This window comes from Hydractinia symbiolongicarpus, chromosome 3, assembly GCF_029227915.1.
Source record: "Hydractinia symbiolongicarpus strain clone_291-10 chromosome 3, HSymV2.1, whole genome shotgun sequence".
Classification (NCBI taxonomy): Eukaryota; Metazoa; Cnidaria; class Hydrozoa; order Anthoathecata; family Hydractiniidae; genus Hydractinia; species Hydractinia symbiolongicarpus.
The window spans coordinates 33824382-33842263 of record NC_079877.1 but is presented as its reverse complement, the minus strand read 5'-3'; the positions used below and the strand labels follow the sequence as shown (position 1 = coordinate 33842263).

The 17882-nt window shown below is 33.3% G+C and overlaps 2 protein-coding genes across 2 annotated transcripts; one reads left to right on the top strand and one right to left on the bottom strand.

The window, feature by feature from the left end:
- Positions 1–90: 90 nt before the first annotated feature.
- On the top strand, positions 91–2344 carry LOC130637044 (deleted in azoospermia protein 4-like). Its single transcript, XM_057446896.1, has 5 exons — positions 91–144; positions 440–508; positions 581–672; positions 1030–1141; positions 1810–2344. The coding sequence occupies exons 1-5, from the start codon at positions 91–93 to the stop codon at positions 1954–1956; spliced, it is 474 nt and encodes a 157-aa protein (XP_057302879.1). The 3' UTR covers positions 1957–2344.
- A 3925-nt stretch (positions 2345–6269) lies between these two features.
- LOC130636796 (conserved oligomeric Golgi complex subunit 6-like) lies at positions 6270–17400 on the bottom strand. Its single transcript, XM_057446641.1, has 19 exons — positions 17241–17400; positions 13043–13186; positions 12583–12654; positions 12176–12234; positions 11743–11854; positions 11452–11534; positions 11208–11278; positions 10653–10823; positions 10388–10439; positions 10183–10274; positions 9658–9722; positions 9337–9428; positions 8922–9039; positions 8656–8787; positions 8129–8296; positions 7557–7664; positions 7032–7079; positions 6600–6679; positions 6270–6505 (listed from the first exon to the last, which is right to left on the bottom strand). Exons 1-19 carry the CDS (start codon positions 17343–17345, stop codon positions 6358–6360), a joined length of 1920 nt encoding a protein of 639 aa, XP_057302624.1. The 5' UTR covers positions 17346–17400; the 3' UTR covers positions 6270–6357.
- Positions 17401–17882: the final 482 nt, after the last annotated feature.

Here is a 17882-nt window from a genome sequence, read left to right as displayed (position 1 = left end):
CAAATTAATTTCGCGTTTGTTTTTTAATGCGCTAAAGTTTCTGCCCGCGAAAGTTTCTCTGCCCTAAAAGTATGCCTGTGGAGCCTGAACATGGTCGCACCAAGAAAGAAGAAAATCCATCAACACGGTTCTTTGTTTTGTGAGGTGTGAAAGTAACTTTTTACGACATCTTGTTCTTTGACCCCACCTTTGGGATTGTAAACAAGTACTTGCAAATGAGAAAGCTGGAGAGGAGAAGGAGAGCACGCAATACTATGATGTCATTGTTTGAGTAAGATATAAAAATTGTAAGCACGTGGAAGGTTCATTCTAACAACATCTTCATTGCGTTCGCATTGTACTCTCTTCAGCTCCAAAAATATGGTAAGATATTAAAAATGGATTTTTTAGTTTTTGTTATTTTTATTTCTCTGTGTTACTGTTACTTATGCTTTTCTAGGATCGTTCTGTTTATATCCATGGAATGAAATTCCCGAAAAGACTTTTCGTTGGTGGTTTGGCGAAAAATGTAAGCTTCGTCGAGATGAGAAAATAAAAATATAAAAAAAAAATATTTTCAATTATTTATTTTTTCTTTCAGATAACAGCAAAAGAATTAGCTCAGTATTTCCAACGATATGGAACAGTTGTTGAAGCGAAAATAATTCTTAACAAATTTGGGGCTTCAAAGGGGTAAAAAATATTACGGTGTATTTATGGACATAGTGTATTTAGGGTTTTAGGACAAATAATTTTTTATATCAAAAAGTGTTCAGTGTTTAAGTTTATAAGAAATCTTTCTATAAGAATCGTCAAAGCTCGATTTCTAATTTGAGAATTTTTAAGAATAATCCCTAAGCTCGATCATCCAGACACCAAATCTTGTTACCAATCTGTATATATTTTTGAAAAAGAGATATTTGCTTTTTTCTCGTATTTTGTTTTATATAAGAATTGTAAGACGCGAACCAGAAAGTATGATTCTTATAAAGTCGTTTGTTGTAACGTGTACTTCGTCCCCAGGTTCTCATTATTTGATGTTTTCCATAGATATGGTTTTGTCTCCTTCGCCGGGCAATGCGATGTCAGCAATGTATTGAAACATGGACAGCTCTTTTTGAATGGCCAAAAATTAAATCTAGGGCCGGCCGTAAGAAAACAGGTATATTTTTAATTTTGCTATTCTGAAAATCCTTCGACAAAGTTATCTTTTTGAAGTTAACCTAAATTTCCACTCAACAGGTAAACTGAACGGAACGAGAAAAATGCTGAATCAGCTAAATTTTTTTTCATTTTTATAATTATTTTTTTTTATTTCTGTCCACAAGAAAAGTTTCGTTCTTGGGTGGAACTTCATCTTTAATCACACACAGAGCAGGTGTTTGTTATAATCACCTGTAATTTTCACACCCATCATTATGCTATAACGGGGTTATACCGATTTCTATAAAAACAATACAGTTTCACCCATCCATTGTTCAAATAAATCTTTCTTTTGTTGCGTTTTAACAATGAGATTTAAAAAAGTGAACTGTTACGAAATAGGAAGGCTCTAGCCATGAAAAAAATGAAATATTTTTTTTGTAGAAAATTTTGAAAAAAAAAGCTACAATTTTTTCACAAATGTTTTAGGTAGAGTTACTGCCAATAATATACTAAATTTCCATGAGCCGTGAGACTAATTATTTATTCAAAAAAATAAAAAAATATTTATAATAAATATGGTCAAAGCCTTGTTAAATTCTCTCTATTTACTTCCTTTTTTATTACAGAAAATGAGCAAACAAGTTAAACTGTGAAGATGTATATTGTTTTAATGGATTTTTTTAGGTGCCAGATGTGCAAGGGGAACCCGTGCTTATCTACAGTCCTGCGCGATCTGGAAAAAGTTTGGGAGAGAAGTCGCCATCACATTTACATTATAACTGCAATTTTACCCCGCAGCCTTACCCGCAGCTTGTGTGTTTCTGCAATTGATTTGTGATGAAAGTAAATTATTAAAAGAAAAGCGAGTGTGAAAGTTTAGCACAGGCGTGATTTTCGGAACATATTTCTGTGTTTAAAGTATTCGACTTCTCCTTCGATGATTGGTTATTTTTTTATATCTGATAATTTTTTTTATATCTTTTATATTTTTTACGATTCCATGTATATTTAAAATGTTTCCGCTTTTGTATAAGTTTTGTCTTTGTAAATTTGCTACGCTTTTTTATATTTTGTGTATTGCTCCTTTTTTTCTCCGTCTAAAAATATTCTCTTTTTGTACACGATGGTTTTTACTTCTCGGAATAAAAAATCCCTTGGGAATTTCACGTTTGAGTGGTTTGAAATATTGCGGGATATATCAGCAGACTCGATCTCAAGTTGAAATTAGCATTGAGTTGATTCAGTTACGCGGGGGGGGGGAGGGGGGTTATATTCTTGCTAGATATTGTGTTTATCAAATTTTAAGGTAGCATTTTTCTCAGTTTCAATTCATAAGTACTTTTTTTAAAAAGGTTGGGTATGTTCTTCTTGAACAGTTAATTGGTGGCTCAAAAAGAAGAAGCTAGGGTCAGTTTACGGACGAGTTTTCAGTTTACAAAATAGAATAATAATTGTGAATTTTTTCGAAAACAAACGTGGCAGAATAATTTGCAGTATTTATTGTTGTTTACTTTTTATTTTGACATCATCTTTATAATGAAGATATCGTTGTTGTTTTTCTCAAACGTTCGATTTGGAAAAAATAAGCGTCGAAAAATGAATAAAAAAATGATCAAAATATAAAAACAAAAAGAGAAGAATTTTGACGTGAAAAAAGAAAAATTTCAGAAAAAACGTAAAAAAGGTTGGCTTTAATAAAAAAAAGAAGGATCGAGTATGAAATTCGTAAGGGTTTTCTTATTCCGTATATGAACCTGGAAACAACTAGCCATGGTTTTTCTTTTAACAAAAAAATAAATTTGTGATTAAAACTCATGGATCTAAATTTTGTTTCTGTTTAAACTCTATCATTATATCAGAAAACCTTCTAAATCTTTTTCTTGTTTTCTGTTATGAGTCATCTACCTTCGTAGTATTGCGTGCGTAACCGCTTTTTTAATACCTGTTTAACAACCTCATCTAAAAACACATTTTTTTAATTTTCAAAACAGACAATTATATTTTGTTTTAAGCTTCCAACCTAAATAAGAATAATTTCATTATAATCTCATTTTTCAGGGGATTTTTACGTTGTTGGCGACGAAAGAAGGTTAGGAGATTAATCGAAGGTGGTTTTTTTTGTTTCGATTATCAGAATTTCTCAATGTGCAGACCAGGGTGTGAAATAAAGTTTTTTCATTGCACAAAAATGTGAAAGAATGTCAAACAGGGGATAAACCAGTTATAGTTTAATTAGCGGTTTCAATTTCCTCTTTTATAGAGATATTTCTACTGGTTGAGTAATGGCAATTTTTAATTCGCACAGATTTGCTGCATTGAACATCTATAGGAGCGCTTAAGGTGAAGTCAGGTGCAATGTCTTTTCTAAAAATTTTCAACAGATTAGTTTAAAGAAAACGTAGGATACAACCTGTTGTTGGATTGTCACAAGAACGTTGGAAGGTGGAACCATGTTTGAACGTTGTGACTTTATGTCTGTGATAGTCAGATGACCTCGCATTGTACCTTCCTTCTAACGAGCATTGAAATAAAACGGGGAATTAATACACTTTTGAAATTAACCAAAAGGTTTATCTCTATGGAAAAAAATTGGGGAAATTGAAGAGTTGTGAAAGTAAAACGATTTTCTGCATAAAGTAGTTGCATTTGTAAATTGCTTGCATGATATCGTTCAAAATGTTCTGATATCTGCGAACACTCTTCAAAATGTTCTGATATCTGCGAAACACCCTTCAAAATGTTCTGACATCTGCGAAACACTCTTCAAAATGTTCTGGGCACATTTATGGACCTTAGGGAACAACCAACTGGTGATCTAAGGTTCTTCTTGTTCAAAAGTGAGATTTGATCGCTCTTGTAGTAAACACCACTCTTGTTTTTGTGTTAAACACCGAATATGATAACTTATTTATATTTAGGGATGACTCACAAATCACCCTCCCTCACTCTCCCTGCCCTAGATTTAAAAAAAATGTGATATTTTACTATCCCTAAAATAGACGCTTATTTTCTCAATGTTTTCCCTGATAAGGCACATAAACGTCAAAGGACTAACTTACAATGGCCTGCACCAGAAAACCATTAAAGACAAATTTACACCAATGCGAATAACGTAATTCTATTGCCAATTCGCATGCGATGAGAATGAAAGTTTTTGGTATGAATAGGTCCCTTATTCGCACGTTATGCACTTCATCTGTCATTCGTATGAATTAGATAAGAATTAGCATGCGAATTAATATCAAAACTTTTTGATATTTTTTCGTGCGAATAACATGCAAAATGGGAACATCAAAGCAACACCGCTCGATCTTTCTAAATCTATTTCCTAAATGTTTTTGTTTTACGAAGTTTTAATGGATTGCTGTGATTATTTCTGTTCAAGAAAACGAAGCATAGAACAAAAAAATAGTCAAGGCGAAAATCAAAATTTTAGTCTTAGCAATATGTTGCACTTACTTTTTTATTCTTTTTGAAGAAATAATTCTGTAGATCATTTTTATGTTAACTTCGGTCTTCTTTTCGTTATTTAGGTTATAAAATTGTAGCGCAAAGCATTTTCTATCACAAACGTTCATAGTTAAAAGCCGTCTTTATTCTTACGAATTCGTGTTCTGTTTGATGTGAACACAAAAGTTCAGAAACAATCCGCATACAGTTGAATCTACCTAATTCGAATTATAGAGAGATTCGAATTATAGAAAGTCTCTGTAATTCGAACTCTCAGCTTCAGAAAGTGAAAATTCGAATTATAGAGAGAAATTACGTTATACCACAATCAAGAAAACACAATTCAAGTTTCGTTCAATCTTTATTTTCATAGTTCACACAAAAAAAAACACTATTTGAAAAATAGTTGGATATTTGATTGCTTTACATTGGAGAGACAATCGCTTTCGACAATACGAGTTGCATCACCAAGTGCTTTCTCAGGTCGACAATTGAATTTGTTAAAGCCATGTTTAAACTCTAAAATTCGAATTAGGAAGAGAATAGTGCTGAAGGGGGGGGCTGAAAAACTGTTCGAATGATAGAAAGTGTCGAATTAGAGAAATTCGAATTGTACAAAGTTTTTTATAACAGTTTCTCAAGGAAAATTGACGGTGACTGAGCACTCGTTCGAATTATAAATTCGAATTAGAGGGAGTCAATTGTATTTTTTGAAACGGCCTTAAGAATTATTTTTTTACATAAGAATAACGTTTTCCGTATAGATGTGAACCTCGCTTAAACGTTAACGGTTTTTACAGAACCTAGTTAAACGCGATACGGTCATCACGAGAAAAAACAAACAAAAATAATTATCTTAACAAAATATTTTTTTTGGCAGCAGAATTATGTGCAGTTTATCCTGGTTTGCATTCATCATATCAAACAAAATTTGTGAATGGTATATTTTGTCGCTACTAAAAAAAAAAAATCAAAAAAAAAAAAAAAAAAAATCAAAGAAAAATGATATCTCTTTTAAATTATTACGTGGTTGTTGTATTGAGAAAATTCTGGAAAATCTGAAGCAAGTGGGCCCAGTATTTCTACATATTGATCAACTTTATCAGCGGTACAACCTATGCATTTATAGTAACATATATTTGTAAGACAGATTATTCGCAAACAATGATTCTTAAGTTTGTTGTTGCTGTTTCCGCCATCATTCGTTTGCTGTCTCCGCCACCTTTCGTTTGCTGTCTCCGCCATCATTCGTTTGCTGTCTCCGCCATCTTTCGTTTGCTGTCTCCGCCGTCATTCGTTTTCTGTCTCCGCCATCTTTCGTTTGCTGTCTCCGCCATCTTTCGTTTACTGACTCCGCCATCACTCGTTTGCTGTCTTCGCCATCTTTCGTTTGCTGTCTCCGCCATCATTCATTTCATTTTTTAGAACGAATCGATAAAAGCGCATAGGTGCATTGTATAATAAGACTCGGCTGGCCGGGGTAAGTGATTATATGGAGAAATTTTGTCCCGATTAGGTAGGATAGGTGATGAACTTTTGTCTAGGGATTAATTTCATCCCGACTTCTTTTAAAATTATGAAGATTAGTTAGGGATAAAATTTTGTCCCTTCTAACCAGTATCATGAACGGTCATTTTTTAAAATACTCGCGAGTAAATAAACATGCTCAAAAAAAAAAAGCAAAAAAACCTGCATAGCAAATAAATATTGGAGTTTATTTCGTATCAAAAATAAATCCGTCTAAATTGACATAGCATCAAAATACGATCTACGGAAATTACATTAGCTCAGTAATTGGTTGATTTGTTCTGGCGTTCGACCAATCAAATGCTCAGCATTTTCATATTTACTTTTAGGGTCCGTAATCACAGCGTAAACGGCTGAAAATGCCATTTTTATCAAATCTACGGCTTTCTTACGAATCGTATCCCTGAAAAGAATATTCATTAATCGGAGCATCAATTTATAATAGCAAACAAAAAGGTGCTATCGAGTGATAGTTGAAATCAAAAAAGTTACCTCACCTTATGCGTGTACTTCGTATAAGTTCCAACTGAGGCATGTTCAAACTGTCGGGATGTGATAAATACTGATCAAACTTTGTCTAAACGTATTTTTAAAATTGTGTGCGAGATCACGACGTTGTGAAAACTGCTGGTTGAGGTATAGCATGCGTTTCGACTGAGAGATCGAGACAAAACTAATAGAAACTCAACAAAAGGACACTAAAATAGTAAAAAACAAGTCCAATATGGGTATGTAAGGCGTGCGTGTGAGTTGCTTTATGCGGTTGGCGTGATATTGGAGGAATGCTGCAATGATTCGAATTAACGCAAACATTTTGTAAGCAGTCACATGATTGAGCGCCCATATTAAAAATCAGCGCCCAGGGCGTAATTCTAATCATTATGGTGGTTATCCAAAATTTCATTATTTCTAATTTACAAAAAACTCACCATGGCTATTTTAACCAACTGTTCATCTATACCATGAGTAAGAGATATCTAGAAAATACAATAATAAGAACTTATGAATAATGGCATGGTTCAAACTTCTACACGCATATACGATATATTCTACAGTAAAGACGTTTTCACAATGTTTGGAATTCCTGAACTCTCCTCGCTGCTAATTCGAAAAATAACTTTCCCGGTTGACTTCTTTCATTGCTCAAGGTTTAAGCGAGCACTGAGAGAGTTGGGATTACATATTCTTTCGCAACTTTAAAAATACCCACTTTTGAAGTTTTTTTAAGATAAGAATATATCTAGGCTGGAAATTATAGTTGTTTATAAATATTAAAGTCAAAGAACCTAAAACATTCTTATCTGAATCTGCAACTGAAGAATATGTTAAAAAACATTTACTTGCGAGATATTCAGTGAGCAGTTGATAAATTTTATTACCAATTACCATTTGCTTACTGTTGTTACAATTTGACAATGAAGAAAATAAATAAAATAAATAAATAAAAAAGTTACTTTTTTATTTTCATTTTCTTTTAAAGGCGTGTATATATTTCCCAGACCAGATCTGGAGAGAATAAAAGATGCCTGTTCGTTCGTCAACGTTTCGGTGTGTGCATCGTTCTAAAGCAAGAATGAAATATTGAAGTTACACTAATTGCCAGAAATCTCCATAAGTCGAGTGACACTTCTATCTTCAGCCGTTCAAAGTTGAATAGCAAGTACTTAAGTTAGCAAATCCTTCTGAAATTTCTCAACTGTTGGGACACAAAAATATTAGTAAGAATTGGTAATTGATGGGAATGAATTAAAGCGTCTAAAAAGAAGATACGATTTATCTCGTCAAAAAGAAATTCTGAAGACAGGGAAAACTGGTCAATGTTCTCTTGTTATTGTTTTGGCATTGGGCTATATTACAAACATATGCCCTGATAACTCTACAAAGGGCGGAAAAAATTTCACACAAAACTAGATACACATCAACAAAAAAGCAAACACTTAAACTTGTAACTAATGAATGCGAAAACATCATAACAAAAGGAAACCACTGAAAGCTACAATTACGTGGTCAGTCACACGAAACTTACCTGAATGGCCAACATTTCTAACTTAATGTCAGTGAATTCGTACACGGCTAAAGTGACTTGCATCTGATACAAACAGTTCACCATGTACGTCGCCATGTCAGCAGAATTTAAACGACTAGCGGCGAGAACACAACATTGAACCAACGGGTCTAACAAACACGAGAAGATCTAAGAGGAAAGCAGAAGAATTTACGACTGGATGGCGGTCAGTATATTTTACTTGTTAAAAGGAAACTTGAAATGTAAGCACGGATTGGAAAATGGTCTTCCAGTTCGGTCGAAAGTTAAGAACAAATCAAAATTAGCATCTAATTTTGCTTGAACACGTCTCGTCTACGAATGTATAAAAATAATCTTTTCCGTCAATATTTTAATTAATTACTAGGAATGTTTTTGACTGACCTGGAGGTAGAAGTATCTGACAAAAGAAAGATACGATAAGGTTACAAAAACTACACAAGTAAGTGAAAGTAAAGTCGGAAGTAGTTTCTCCAAAAAAAGTTAAAAAAGTTAAAAATAACCTCTACCTTCCCATAATCCTGTTGTCTTTCTTTGAGAGGAGTAATAGCTGAGTCATGGCTTGAGAGAACATCTTTCAACAACTGCATTGTCGTATTAACAGTCTGCGAAGGACTTAGATCTGGTGGCGGTATATCTACCTAAAAATACATGAAGACAATGCATCCGTGTATAACAGATGGGTTGATGACATCAAATACTTGCAGGTTGACACTAAACACTGGGAAACACCAATTAGCAGAATTTTGAGATGTAACATAGGAAAGTTATTCACCTTCTCTGCCAGCTTACTACCATAACACGACAAACTGTTGAAAAACATTTGATGACTCAAGTGTCTCATCTCTTCAATACTTGCTAACATGGTAACATCTTCGGATTCAAAAATAGCGCTAAATCCAGAGAAACAACTTAGTTTCGTGAAAAGCTGAAAATGAAAACCACCGAAGAATTGTCTACTCATTCGAATTTGTACTTATGATGGAAAAAAAAAACCAACCTCAAATAAGAGCAACTCTTTCGGGAAATCAATACTTCTACTTCTCCCAAAATAAAATGGCAACCCAGATTTGCTCAAAAGTTAGTAGATACGGTTAGATCAAATATTTAGGGTGACCACTCATTAAGACGCAAATCAAGGAGTGGTGGCCGCCCTGATATTGTAAAATAAGAAAAACAAACATCTGTACAGAAGAGTATCTTCGTAAAACTTGAGTATATTTCCAAGACGAAACAAAGTTGGAGCTTCTGCTTCGGAAGTGATCACTTGTTCCACTCGAACCTATAAAAGAAAAGAAATTTGCTTTTGGTTACTAACTCACGTGGATAAAGGGACACAAAGAGGTATGACAGTGGGGTTTTCTATACTTCTGTCAGTAGCACCTTTACTGATTCACATAATAAACCTGTGCACTTAAATTAGGTTTTATTTAGGACTTATAGAAAGGTTTTTCGAATATACAGAGAGTTACAAGACGGAATATGACATGACAAAAAATTTGTTCACTCGCCTTAAAAGGTCTGCACACACCATCCATGATATGATTGAGGATTTCCAAAATCATAGGTTTGTGATCTAATGAACAGACGTAAAGCATTCAGAAAGAAGAATATGTACAACCCAGCACAATTATTTCAGGAAAAATGACCAAATTGCGAATATTGGAACTAGAAGCAATTAGCAACGCTACTTATATGTAATTCACACGCATTCACACTTCACAGCGAAAAAATATTAGGCGGAACTGATTTTCGCTGAGGTCAGCATGTCACGCTATCTCGAATCCTTTGGTTTTAGTCGTAATGTGAACTATTCTACAAAGGGAAGCGTTGTTTACCTTGTTAAAATCAACAACTTTTGCACGCTTACGCAGTGATGGCAAGGTCATGTTGTTTGGTAATATCGGAACGTCGCCGAAAATATCCAAAAAATAGGTCGTGAATGTTTTAAAAAATAGGCCTCATATTAAAGATACACAGTTACGAAGGGAAATAAATACATGTGCGCTACTCAAGGTCTATACACTTTAGCATACCTGCTATTTTTGTGCGTCGTAATAAGCTATGAAGCAACTCTTTCTCTCCAGCAACGGCTTGATGCAACCAGGCTAGAATATCACCAACGTATCTAAAAAGAAAAAAGAAATTCGCTAACAAACGAAAAAAGGGGTTTGGCATAGTTTGCACACAGTGAGGACACTAACTGTACTTATAACAACAATCAACAGAAGATAGACGTACCTAACTGGATCGTGAGAATATAACTCGATTGGTCTTGGCGTACCACCCGAACCTATATAACACAAGAAACCTGAAAATTAAAGCTGGGAACATGCGAAATAGTGACTTTAGTAACTATCCAATGTTAAAGCAAAGCAGAGAAGCTACTAGAATATGTTTATCTTATAACTTGACTCTTCGCTCTTATTTATTTAAAGAACTCTTCCATCTCTGAGACTCTTAGTATCCCAAAAACACCTCACACCTTCCTAAAAGTTGCACTTACCTCCACGAGTGAGGGCATCAATAAAGCATCGCACAACTGCTGTTCTTCGTGCAGTAGCCAGCTCATCGAATGTATACCGCAACAGCACTTGTCTGTCTTGTAAAGCTTCGATCGCTCGACACAAACCTCCACTGACGTCAGGAATATCACCAGTCATACCACGACATTCCTCTTAAAAACAAAGATAACATGAATTAAGAATGTGCAAATATCTAAAACGAAAGATCATTTCACCATTCACTCGAACAAGACGGATATGTTGTAAAAAAAGTCGCAAAATGTGTGGATAAACGTGTGGATAAAAAACGAACACTTACAATGGAGGTTGATTGTAAAAAATGTGTGGAGCAGGTGTTGAAATGAGGATGAAGTAAAAAAGAATTTTTGAAATGAAAAAGATGAAATGTGTTGGTGTTTTTTTGTTTCCTTTCAACACAAAGCCTAAAGTTGGTTTAAAATTAACAAATGCTTTCAATTATATGGATGACAGTAAAAAGATGATTCGTATACAATAACATTTATGGCATCGATGTAATGAAGTTATTAAGTACACACCTTGTGTCCACCTGTATAATTTTTCATAAGCCGTTTCTTGATAAAGCGCCATTGACTCCATAATTTCCAATCTACAATTTATTTACAAAATTTTAAGCTATCACCATTAGTTTATAACTTTAACAAATTTGGTAAAGTTATAAACTAATGGTGATAACAGATATTTATATTAGTTTACAGTTCACAAATGTAAGAAAAACACAGAAACTGAATGTGCAAATTTTAGAAAAGCTGTTTCACCTACCCTGCAGTTTGTTGTTTTGAACGAAGAAGCATTTTACAGTCCTGATGTATTTGCTTGGCTCTTGTTAATGCGTTAAAAAAATCCTGAGAACAAAAAATTATGACAATCAACAAATTTTATTACATTCAACGTATTGCTATTAATTACTACAATTTCTCTTATTTCTATCCCTTCAGCAACTCTGCTTTCTTAAAATCCCTTGTTTGCAGACTCAAACATTGTTAAAAAAACATGTGGTAAGGAATCTATCTGGTAGAATTCGATAAGGTAGACAACAATTAAACCACATACTTCGTTTACAATACTATCCTTCGATACTCTCAAAGCCTTTACTTCATGTTGTTTGAGTTGATATTTTTCTAGAAAGGATTCAGCCAGAGTGGACTGAAGTTCAAGTTGTTTTCTACAAAAGAATTATATATACAAACGAATTATCTGCAATCATAGCTTAGTACCTTATTTTATGAAAGTTTATAAAGCCTCGTCATTAATTACCAAACAAGTTTTTGTCTCTTTTAATTATTTACTTGCCACCATACATTTAGAAATTTATATATAACTGTTCTTAGTTAAAATGCTGCATAGTGTTAAGAGTTTCACGAAATTCTAATAAAATACCCAGTTTTCCTTACCAGATCAAGAAATGTTAACACAAATTTAGCTGTCATCCAACAGTTGTTTATTTTTACAATAAAACCTCGTCATATACTAAGACATTACACACCTTTCATTTTGAAGCTTGGTAGTTTTTACAATCAATTCAGAAGTGGACTCTTTTGAGTTCTAAACACAGATGAAAGATTATTGTTATTATTATCTTACCCAGCATAAGCTCTTTAGTTCCTAATAGAACTGTTATCACTGAGTTCCTGCAAGGGCGTCCTAGTGACATTTAGAGCTTCCATTGCAGGTTTGAAAAGCATGCAAGCACAATAATTGCTTAACTAGACAACCGCCTAAGATATCAATCCTATTCTCATGTAAAAGGATGATTTGCACTTTTATAGCCTCTGGCTTGACTCAGCTGAGGTTGAACCCAAGACCGCAATGGAGATTAACGCTCTATCACAAGGCCACCAGTCGGTTAGAACATTAAGTCAAACAGATACAAGTAAAAAAAAAATTGAGTACCTTCAGACGCTTCGTCATTTCTTGACAACATTTGTTCATTGCTTGAACATCATCAGAAATTTCATCCAATTTCTACATGTTTAAAAAAATGTATGCAAAGATATTAACAATCTCTGTGGGGCTGATATGAAAGCGTTTTTTATGCTAAAGAATAACCATCTCAGATTGTAAGATCTAATTGTGTGTGTTTTAATGTGAAAAGTCATAATACTTTAACATGGCAGATGTAAAAAGTTTTTTAAAAGTTCTACATTTTTCAGCTTGCATAACTTATAATAATAATAACTTCTTTTATACTCCTTTACGGGGATTTACCTGGACTTTACTCGTCATATACCAGTGTAAACAACATGTAATCACTTTCAAAACAACAATAAGAGGATGGTAATTCAATTTAGTAAAACCAGCTCTGTTAAAAAAGACAAAGTTAATCCTTAAACACACTAATCAATAAACCAACCTTTTTGACATCACGGAACTGTGTCTCAAATTTTTCACTTATATCAAGACTTCTCCGTTCAACATCACCACGTAGATTACGTCTTGCTCGTAAGGTGTTTTCACCAAAAAATGTTGATAGAGCCTTTAATGCATCAATCAATTCCTATAAAATAAAGAATGGAGACCTACAATCATGGAAAAAATGAGAGAAAGGCAGTTGTTGCCCTGCACACATGACAGGCAGACAGCATTTAAAATTTGCTAGTGGCATTCTCTAGCATGCCTGCACTATAAAACAACCATGGAACTAGGCCACACAACATTTAGTACTCAATCTGTAAAAAATAAATGACGACACAGTGATAATGTAGTTTCTTCACATTTTTAACACTTTATGAATTCTCTACTCTGTGATTTCAAATTATGCATACACATAACACTGTATGCTCTTGATTTTTAACTTAATATCAAAAGACAAGAGCGAAGTCTCCATTTACATTACATGTTTACTTTTAATGTTTCTGTTAAAAATTCTCTGTTGCACGAGTAGTTGAAATATTACATTATCTTCTCTGAAATTATCTTCTTCGTCCAACCCATGCTAGCATGGAAAACGGACGTTAAGCCGAGAATGATGATGATGATGATGAAAGAAAAAAAAAATCCGAATTTTGAATATATAAATATATATCTTAAATATATACCTTTGATTTTTTTATGATGTTGTTTCTTCCCTTCAGCATATACGTATCTGCGTTTGAATTTATATAGGTTATATGCTTTCATAAGATAAACAACGTAAAAACATCACAACGTTTAATCTCTACTGTCTGGTCAATTCCAACAAAAAGGGTAAAATAAATGCTCAAATGCATATTAGCATCTTTGTTGCGTGATTGCTCAACATGATAAAAATTTATGTTTTCTTTGTTTAAAAATAAAGAGTGTTTAAATATTTCATTCATATTTCCTTAGACAGTATTTGATACATAATCTTGTTAATTTCTTTCATTATTTACATTTTGATTTGTATTTCACTAGAGATTTATTTCTTTTGTAAATAAAAATGTAAAAATGTTAAAATGTGAATAATGAAACTTTATTTCGTGTACAGTAACCCTGTATCTTTCTTCACCGTCGTTGGAAGCACAGGATCCTAATTCGAGCTTCAAGCTCTTCACAATAGAGGCAATAGGTAGTCTCTGGGTCATTGAGTAGACATCACTAAAATTCAAATAGAAGATCTTTTCCATTGTTCTTCTGTTCAACCCTTCTAACTAGTAATGAATAAAAAACAAAATCCTTAAACCTTAATTTCAGTGCTCTTTATCTTTGAAAAATATGCATATAAACAGCCAAAAGCCAACGTGGTTACATAAAAGAATCAGCAAATGAGCCAACAAGTTAAAAAAGAACATCCCCTGTGCAATGACCCTCAGGCACCATCCATCAGTTCCTTTTTTATTTTTCAGTAATATTTGCTGTTGTTGTGTTGGCTATGTTTGGCTAAGTTGAGGTTTTAGGTGATATTTTAGATTTTCACAAAGCTACAACAGTCGTTTGTTATCTAGAACTTCCTGCCAAAACAGCTGGTTTATTATAAGTAAAGTAGAGGGCATAAAAAAATAAAAATAGAATAGAATTGGTAGATCAAAATGTTTACAAAATTACAAATATTCTTATTTTCAGCGCAGTTAGTTTTAAAAGACATTTTTTTCTTTTTTTTTCTTGTAGCTATATGGACAAAGTCTTTTCTGTATTCTTTCAAAATACTTGCAATCAGCATTATCTTTTCACATTATCTTGCAACGAAGCCAAGATAATAAGCAACAACATTTTACTAAAAGACTGTTTTGAACAAATTTATTTGTAAAAAACAACTCAATCAATATACACAAAAAATTTCACAAAAAATGGCTAAGAACTGTTTTAGACAGGATTAAGACAATAGTTACATTATGACGTGAGTTTGGCGATGTTAAAGTACATATTTTTTTAGGTTTTGCAACATTTTTTGGCTATTAGAGACAAGTTAAAGGCTAAGAGAGTCAATATCTCAGACGATCGGTTCTTGTGTTTGAGGTCCCCAGTTTAAACCTCCCTAACCCTTCTCCAGGAAAAGTAAAGAGAGAATTCCAACATTTTCCAGGGTGAAGTAACTTTTGATAGAAAAAATTTATAAAACAAAAATTGCTTACAAGTAAAATAAAAACAAGTAGCTACTAATTGAAGAAGTAATCAATGGTATAAGTGGTCGACAGTGTTTTCAGACCACATGATGGTTTACTTTATCACAAAGTGAAAATTTTTGCGAACCGACTTTACATTTCTAATTCCAACCCTGCAATGCCAATATGTTATTGTTTTGTGACATTAAAAATATACTTAAATGATTTGGCTTACAAATTGCCAACCTCCTTCTAATAATCCCCATACAGTTAAAAACTGCATAGGTGTTTGTGAAATTTGTGTTCTATGCCATTTAGGAGTTGGAATTTAAAGTTATCTCAAAAACACTGATTTTATTAAGAAGTTTTACTTTTCTAATAAATTCAGATGACCTTAAAAATGAGTAAATGTAATGTAGAAAAAATTAGGGTTACATTATTCGGGTAGTTACTATATCCGGCAAGCTATTGAAAGAATGTATCTGAAAAAAGTATAATACAAAAAAGAAAGTCCTGTACATGTAATCAAAATTTTAAGCTTCCATCGAAGTTCTGTTAGAAGTTTAGGTTTCTAATAGCTGCCAGCTTGAGTTTATAATATTGTAATATGACTGTGGACTTGTTATAGTTAAATGATTTTTGTTGTTAAAAAGATAATAACACCAGGTGAGAAATTTTGTCTGATTTATAAGGCAATCGTCAGTATTTTGTTGCAAAAATGCCACGTCTGTTTTTTGAGCATCAGAGAAAGGCATATGACGATGTTTCTAGCAGCCACTAGCTCCAGTTGTACTTAGTGTATAAAATTGAAAATTTGCCTGCTTCCATAAATTTTGGTGCTGAATTGGTCATTTTTATTGAAAATGATCAGAAAATTTCATGCATGTTAACCTGGATCCAAGAATAGCTACTCTAAGGTGCCATATAAACGTCCCCTTTTGCTTAGTAATTTTCAGTCACCCCTAGACCTTATTTGGACCCCCCGTTTATTAATTTGGAGCTCAAGGAATCTTACTTACCATAAAAATTTGAAAAAAATCATGCCCATTCTAGCGTGTTTTTTGTGTCTGATACTGCCATTATGTGAAACCAAACCGATTGTTTTCTTGCCTCGTAAATTTTGTCACTGTTTTGGTATATTTGAGACATGGCTGAAGAGGGTACCAATAAGCCGCAAACGCCCGCATATATACGGGCAAGTTTGAGTGACTTTTTAAATAAAATTGGCGATTGTCCCCCGAAACCGTCTGCACTTTCCCGAACTCCCCGGAACATTTCTGAAATGCAATTTCTTGTAACAAACCATGTGGACGATGGTTAGGAAGAAGGCACTTGAAAAGAAAGGATTTAATAAAGTTTATTTATAAGTTATTTATAAAGTAAACTTTTTCAAAAACCATCAAAAACAGTTCTTCTAAGAACTTTGCTACCACATAGTAATAAACTATTTTAATTTTTAAATAAACTATTTTAATTTTTATAGATTTTTTGAATCATATATTACTGTCTTTTTTTCTTTTCGGGCATTGTTCGCGCCTATGCCGGGTTTTTCGGGCGAATACTTGATTTTTTTTAAAACGCCGAACTCGCCCGAAAACGCCCGCACTTTTTACGACGTATGCGGCTTATCAGCACCCTCGTCATGGCTGTTGGTCTATATGCTGTGAATCTTAGCTTTTTTAGGTTTTTTGATCGCACTTCTGTGTTATACTTTTATGTTATATGTTTATTAAATTTTTCAGAAAATTCCCACCCCCAGTTTATTTGGCACCTTGAGTAACATTTTTTGTCCACTACGAAAAATAGCCATGGCATGACAGGTTGCGTCTGCAAGGATAGGGGGAAATGGCGAACATGACATGTTTTGATGGTGGCATATGTATTTGTAATTCGCATGGTTTTAAAAAGTTGTGCTGACGGGAAATCCATATATGACTTCCCTCTGCCTTTTTTTCGTCGCTAGTTTTCTTGTTGATAAAAATATTTTACGACAAAAGGTATTTATTGCCGGACTGTTATACTACTGAAAACACATGAGAAAGAGATTACCTTATCATTGTCTAAGCGAGTTTCTAGTATCTTTTTTAACTTTCTTGATAAAGGATTTTGTGAAGAAGATGCACTCGTGTATACCTCTGCAGCTCCATCCGCCATTTTCTTTTATATTTATTTCCAAACTTGCTACCTTTTTTATTATTCATCTTTTGATCTTAAGCAGTCATGTTTTAACATTTATGTGCCAGTATTTTCCGATGTAGAAAGGTGCCTGTCTTTAAATGTTATTTGCTGATAAGCATATCAGAAGAAAGGTCGCAATTAAAAGACAAAGGCTAAAGTTATTTTGTAAAAGACACATGAATTTAGATATTAAGTTTTGCTCAATTTAGATATTAAGTTTTGGTTATCAGATATCATTACTATATTATTTGTTTTCTGAAATGCTGAGATAATTTTTTAACGAGGTGGGATTTAACAGCGGCTTTTATTATATATTTCTATTTTTGCTTACTGGCTGCTGGTTATAGCTAGCTAGATAATTTTTGTTTAGCTAGCTAATGATGTTTTGTTATATTGGCGACATTGGTTATTTGTAGTCCCTTTACAAGACAAACATTTTATATCATATAATCAAATGAATTTATAACTAAATAAGAAAGCTATAGCTAACTATAGCTTTCATAATTAATGTAA

Coding starts and splice junctions, on each gene's coding strand:
- LOC130637044 (XM_057446896.1), top strand. CDS start 91: ATGGTCGCACCAAGAAAGAAGAAAATCCATCAACACGGTTCTTTGTTT. Junction 145..439: donor ACGGTTCTTTGTTTTGTGAG/GTGTGAAAGTAA, acceptor ATGCTTTTCTAG/GATCGTTCTGTTTATATCCA. Junction 509..580: donor TTGGTGGTTTGGCGAAAAAT/GTAAGCTTCGTC, acceptor TTTTTCTTTCAG/ATAACAGCAAAAGAATTAGC.
- LOC130636796 (XM_057446641.1), bottom strand. CDS start 17,345: ATGGCGGATGGAGCTGCAGAGGTATACACGAGTGCATCTTCTTCACAA. Junction 12,235..12,582: donor AAATGACGAAGCGTCTGAAG/GTACTCAATTTT, acceptor ATCTGTGTTTAG/AACTCAAAAGAGTCCACTTC. Junction 6,680..7,031: donor AGTTGGTTAAAATAGCCATG/GTGAGTTTTTTG, acceptor AAATACGTTTAG/ACAAAGTTTGATCAGTATTT.